The 6,627-nt window shown below is 36.7% G+C and overlaps 1 protein-coding gene across 1 annotated transcript in view; it reads left to right on the top strand.

Annotated features, from left to right (window-relative positions):
- The first annotated feature begins 2,591 nt into the window (after positions 1-2,591).
- LOC110464903 (ras-related protein Rab-38-like) overlaps positions 2,592-6,627 on the top strand; it is a 16,571-nt gene continuing 12,535 nt past the window's right edge. Inside the window, exon 1 of the mRNA XM_021520369.1 lies at positions 2,592-3,451. Coding sequence (XP_021376044.1) covers positions 3,386-3,451 — 66 coding nt within the window. The 5' untranslated portion in view covers positions 2,592-3,385. The remainder of the gene's footprint in view (positions 3,452-6,627) is intronic.

Below are 6,627 nucleotides of genomic sequence, written 5' to 3'. Positions count from 1 at the left end.
TGTCAACAGGTGTTCTGTACCTTTGATTGACCTTTGTCAACAGGTGATCTGTACCTTTGATTGACCTTTGTCAACAGGTGTTCTGTACCTTTGATTGACCTTTGTCAACAGGTGATCTGTACCTTTGATTGACCTTTGTCAACAGGTGTTCTGTACCTTTGATTGACCTTTGTCAACAGGTGATCTGTACCTTTGATTGACCTTTGTCAACAGGTGTTCTGTACCTTTGATTGACCTTTGTCAACAGGTGATCTGTACCTTTGATTGACCTTTGTCAACAGGTGTTCTGTACCTTTGATTGACCTTTGTCAACAGGTGATCTGTACCTATGATTGACCTTTGTCAACAGGTGTTCTGTACCTTTGATTGACCTTTGTCAACAGGTGTTCTGTACCTTTGATTGACCTTTGTCAACAGGTGTTCTGTACCTTTGATTGACCTTTGTCAACAGGTGTTCTGTACCTTTGATTGACCTTTGTCAACAGGTGTTCTGTACCTTTGATTGACCTTTGTCAACAGGTGTTCTGTACCTTTGATTGACCTTTGTCAACAGGTGTTCTGTACCTTTGATTGACCTTTGTCAACAGGTGTTCTGTACCTTTGATTGACCTTTGTCAACAGGTGTTCTGTACCTTTGATTGACCTTTGTCAACAGGTGTTCTGTACCTTTGATTGACCTTTGTCAACAGGTGTTCTGTACCTTTGATTGACCTTTGTCAACAGGTGTTCTGTACCTTTGATTGACCTTTGTCAACAGGTGTTCTGTACCTTTGATTGACCTTTGTCAACAGGTGTTCTGTACCTTTGATTGACCTTTGTCAACAGGTGTTCTGTACCAATGATTGACCTTTGTCAACAGGTGTTCTGTACCTATGATTGACCTTTGTCAACAGGTGTTCTGTACCAATGATTGACCTTTGTCAACAGGTGTTCTGTACCTTTGATTGACCTTTGTCAACAGGTGTTCTGTACCTTTGATTGACCTTTGTCAACAGGTGTTCTGTACCTTTGATTGACCTTTGTCAACAGGTGTTCTGTACCTTTGATTGACCTTTGTCAACAGGTGTTCTGTACCTTTGATTGACCTTTGTCAACAGGTGTTCTGTACCTTTGATTGACCTTTGTCAACAGGTGTTCTGTACCTTTGATTGACCTTTGTCAACAGGTGTTCTGTACCTTTGATTGACCTTTGTCAACAGGTGTTCTGTACCTTTGATTGACCTTTGTCAACAGGTGTTCTGTACCAATGATTGGCCTTTGTTAACAAGTGTTCTTTTCCAATGATTGGCATTTGTTAACAGGTAATCTGTACCTTTGATTGACCTTTGTCAACAGGTGTTCTGTACCTTTGATTGACCTTTGTCAACAGGTGTTTTGTACCAATGATTGGCCTTTGTCAACAGGTGTTCTGTACCTTTGATTGACCTTTGTCAACAGGTGTTCTGTACCTATGATTGACCTTTGTTAACAGGGGTTCTGTACCAATGATTGGCCTTTGTTAACAAGTGTTCTTTTCCAATGATTGGCATTTGTTAACAGGTGTTCTGTACCTATGATTGACCTGTGTTAACAGGTGTTCTGTACCTATGATTGACCTGTGTTAACAGGTGTTCTGTACCTATGATTGACCTGTGTTAACAGGTGTTCTGTACCTATGATTGACCTGTGTTAACAGGTGTTCTGTACCTATGATTGACCTTTGTTAACAGGGGTTCTGTACCTATGATTGACCTTTGTTAACAGGTGTTCTGTACCTATGATTGACCTTTGTCAACAAGTGTTCTGTACCAATGATTGGCCTTTGTCAACAGGTGTTCTGTACCAATGATTGGCCTTTAACAGGGGGTGTTCTGTACCAATGATTGGCCTTTGTTAACAGGTTACCTTTGATTGACCTTTGTCAACAGGTGTTCTGTACCTATGATTGACCTTTTTCAACAAGTGTTCTGTACCAATGAATGGCCTTTGTTAACAGGTGTTCTGTACCTATGATTGACTTTTGTAAACATGTGTTCTGTACCTTTGTTAACAGGTGTTCTGTACCTTTGATTGACCTTTGTCAATAGGTGTTCTGTACCTATGATTGACCTTTGTCAACAGGTGACCTTTGTCAACAGGTGATCTGTACACATAATTAGCCTGTGTAGGGTAGGATACCTCCACAAACAAATTGACCATTGATGAAATGTTACCTTCACAGATGATTGACCTGTTGTTAACTGACCTTCACAGATGATTGACTTTTTGATAAGTGACCTTCACAGATGATTGACCTGTTGTTAACTGACCTTCGTAGATGATTGACCTTTTGATAAGTGACCTTTACAGATGATTGACCTGTTGACATATGACCTACGCAGATGATTGACCTGTTGGCATGTGACCTCATCATGGGATTGACCTTTGATTGAAGTGGATTGTATGAAATATACGTTTGAAATATTCAGGTTATGACTATGCATATTTATGAACCCTGTATATGCATGTTTATGTTTATCTTATTCAAGCTGTCTCTGCATATAATATGTATGTACTTTATACTCTATATAGAGTAACTAGTTCAAACCCACATCTAGCTGTTTCATAGAAAGTTTTCTTTTCAGGTCCATTGACGGATGAATGTTTTTTAAACAGGTTCTTTGTTAGGTAGCCTTTAGTTGGCTTGTAAGTGTGGAACTATTCACATGAGCGGATGTGTACATATATATACTAAATTTGGTCATGTGTCGGGTGGTTTAACAGCAGAAAATCACATGACATATTTGTGACACTTTTAACGTGAGTTGTGAATGAAGATACGGTGCCTCACATGTCGCCAGAACTGTCACATGACAGAGAGTACCCGTCAATGTAGAGCATTTTTATCTGGATTCTATTAAATCCCTGTGTTTGTGGAACTGAATTCAGAAGTATGTGCATGCTCACCAGTTCATGTTTTCATCATGGAATCGCTAAGGAGTTTTAGGGCGTTTTAAGTTCGAGTGATTCAAACAAAACATTTCAGAGCTTATTATTAGTATACAAGATTGTGGAGAATTGACACAGTACTAACGTAATTGGATGGATGGTGCTTTGTTGTTTAAACTCTAATTCAAACTAATGATTTGAAAGCCACATTTGAAAAGTAAACCTATTGGATGTACATTGTCGAATTTTAAGAAAGTATATACTTACATAATTACAAGCCACGTGAATGTTCAGTGTTTGATGAACTGTACATTGGTAGAAATTCACACTGAGGGATATTAAAAGTGCAATTTGGGATCAATGCTGCAAAGTTGCTGGAGAACCATACAGGTTATTAGAGATTCAAACTGACCATTCAACAAGATTGCAATTTCTTTTAAAATTACCTTACAATTGATCAAGTGGAAATTTTGGAGACATGGCATTACTAGATCCAGCTAATGTCACTGACCAAGGGGTCAGGGATGTGCGTAACACTGCTATAGTAAGTAGAACCATTTCAATGGATTACATCAAGATAATCATCAAGTTAAAGTATGTTATTACCATTAGCAATACAGCGAAATATTTCTAAGTCATTTTGAACAAATGTTTTCAATACTCAGTGCATTTTTTAATTGCAATAATGATTTTTTTTTTTACTTTTTTGATTACAAGTAAAAATGGAAACAAATAAAAGTAAGGAGGGATTAACTTTGAGCCTTTATCTGCGGCCAATCCTAAATTTACTATTTATGCTATAATCCAGAAATTGTAAATGCAAAGTATCAAAATGAAAGATTGATATTTTGCCAAAGGGAGGTAACTTTAATCATGATCAGTTGGTACAACAAAGAAATTATACTCTAAGTGAAAACAGGTTTTTTTTGTAGGATTTAACAGTTTGTACAGGTATAACCATCATTTTACATGATTTATTATTGCAGCAATTTGAAAAAAGAAGAAAAGAAACCATTTTAATTTTGTTAAAAGAAATTAAATAACATGGTGTTTCTCCCTGTGTAAAAAAAGGAGTTGAACATAAGGCATCAGTGGCTTAATTACTGTCTGTATGCCCTGTAAATATTTAAAGACCTGTGGGGTATTTGAGATGTACAGAGAAGATATTCTGTGTATTGAGAGCTGAACTCTTATATTTCGAGGATGGATGGAAAGTAATTTTGTGCTCGTTTTACCAGGAAATATATGCTTAAATCATTATTAGAAAATCACCACTACTTGAAGCAAGCCATACAACTGTGTATATATCGCAATGGAATACTTCACATTCAAGAGAATGTATAAGTAAATATAAATAATAACAGTCACACGAGCTCTGCATGCTTATTGGTACGATACTTGAGGGTCATATGTTCATTCATAAAATGTCATATTCTATATATGCATCCATATATACAGAATATTTATGTGTAAAACAGGATTAATACAAGTTGTTTTTGTAAACAAAGTTATGAGCTGAGTGACTAGTTGATGACTAATTCTGCTATTAATATGACCATGCCGAATCTAAGATTTCATAAATCCTTTAGATTCTGATGCAATTCAATCTGTTGTGCTTCACAGTATTCCCAGTGACATACATTATAAATTTTTTATTAACACAAAATACCTCTGTTATGAATTTCCAGTGATGAAAAATGTCCTCGGCACACTTACTGGACATAATAAATTCCTTTAATATGGAACTTCATGTTATCGGGTCGACGATGGGGGCACTGGAATTCAGGGTATCATCACCCAGTTGTTAAGACTTAAGTGTATACTGCATTAAGATAGATTTCACTGAAACGTACTTTGTACATTTTATCAGTTTGCAAGTCAGTAGTTTACACTATATATAATGTAATTTATTTTTCATTTTAAAGTTGTTGGTTTTTTTTGCAGAGTTATAAATATCCCTTTTGTGGAAAAATCATGTTCCGAATGCTTCTGACATTAAATACTGCATAGATTTTGTCAAGAAACTCTGTTCACTGTAGCAGTCTGCAAGTTTGTTATGAACTGTGGATTATTTTTTTTGGCACTTTTTGGCAGGGTTAGATCCCCTTTATGTGAATCTCTTAAAATGGAAATGAAAGGGAAATTGATATAATGTGATATGTTATTATACCAAAATAGAACAATAACAATAATAATAAAAGTCATCAGGCTTAATTAGGTGTCATTGCTGTTGTCTGCTTCAGTCACTCAAAACAAAGGATATTGTCTCTATAATATTTCTAGAGAGGCTCCGAATAAGAAAAATATGTCCAGGGAAACTGCAGTGTGTGAGGGAAACATGATATTTTATTTCCCTCTCATGTGATCAATATACTCCAATCAGACATGCTGTTATACAGATGAGGTATAATAATGCTATTTAGTTGTTTCTCCTCCCTGGAGAAAGAAAAACCATGTTGTGATGATCAGTATCCTTAATTGTATATTAAATGATGTAAGAAAAACAAAGAACGGCCATGCATTCTCAGTTACTTATCCAAGCTGATGTAATTGTCTGTATAATGATTTTAAGGGGAGGAAGGTTTTGGCTGTGGTCATACATTCTTGACTGACAGGAAACTGAGGACTGCGAATAGTGTCCACAGACCTGGACAGTCACCTTCAGCGTGTTAGACCTGTGATCATTTGTCATCTGGTCACTTGATCAAGTCCTGTAAACCCTACGAATCAAAGTGGACGGGTCAAAATGAAGGAAAGGAAGAGTTCAATCCCAACTCTAAGGTAAATAGGTTAAGTCATGGATTAAGTAGACCCTCAATTCTCTTTACTAAAATAAGTATATATCCTGTTGTAAAATTTTTACTTTTTACACTAAGTCTTAAAAAGCATTTATGTGATACATCTGTTGTGTAAGTAGTAACTCTGGGCAGATTGTCCGTCTTTTAAAGACAAAAGGATATATGTATTTTTCCATCGTACAGTACATCTTTGTGATAATTGGTGACTGCTTTCTATTTAAAAAATGTCTTGGAAAATGGATACACCGCCAAATTCACCATGTGTTGCTGTTACTGAGTGATCGAAAAGGGAGATTTGTTGTCAAATAACTGGACTCTTTTACAAGCTGTTTGAATTTTAAGACACGCTACAATGCCTAGTAGTGTATTTAAAAAAGTCAAGAGTCTGCCACTGTTAGAGGTTGGTACTTCAGACTTTAGTCAGAATGCGTTTGGAGACAGCACTTCCTCCGAGTTTGAAAACATATCCATTCACCATGAATATGATAGCAGCCGTACAAAAATGGTAGTGGTTTGTATATTTTCGAAAATAGAGCTCAAACTTAATGAAAATGAATTATCGTTTAAAGTAGACAACAACGTCATTGTGCATGTCAGTTTTTGTTTTCACTTTCAGCTCTCATTATTTATAAGAATAACACTTAGCTGACAATATGTAACCACATTTTTAGCCCCCCATCATCTGATGGTGGGCTATTCAAATCACCCTGCGTCCGTGGTCCGTGGTTCGTGGTCCGTCCGTCGTCTGTCGTCCTCCGTCCATCGTCCGTCCGTAAACAATTCTTTTTATCGCTATTTCTCAAGAAGTATACAAGAGGGATCTTTCTCAAATTTTATATGTAGGTTCCCCTTGGTCCTTAGCTGTGCAGGGCAACTTTTGAGACTGATCGGATAAACAACATGGCCGACAGGCAGCCATCTT

This window comes from Mizuhopecten yessoensis, unplaced genomic scaffold (assembly GCF_002113885.1).
Source record: "Mizuhopecten yessoensis strain PY_sf001 unplaced genomic scaffold, ASM211388v2 scaffold11041, whole genome shotgun sequence".
NCBI classification, from domain to species: domain Eukaryota; kingdom Metazoa; phylum Mollusca; class Bivalvia; order Pectinida; family Pectinidae; genus Mizuhopecten; species Mizuhopecten yessoensis.
This window is presented reverse-complemented; position numbering and strand designations above follow the sequence as displayed.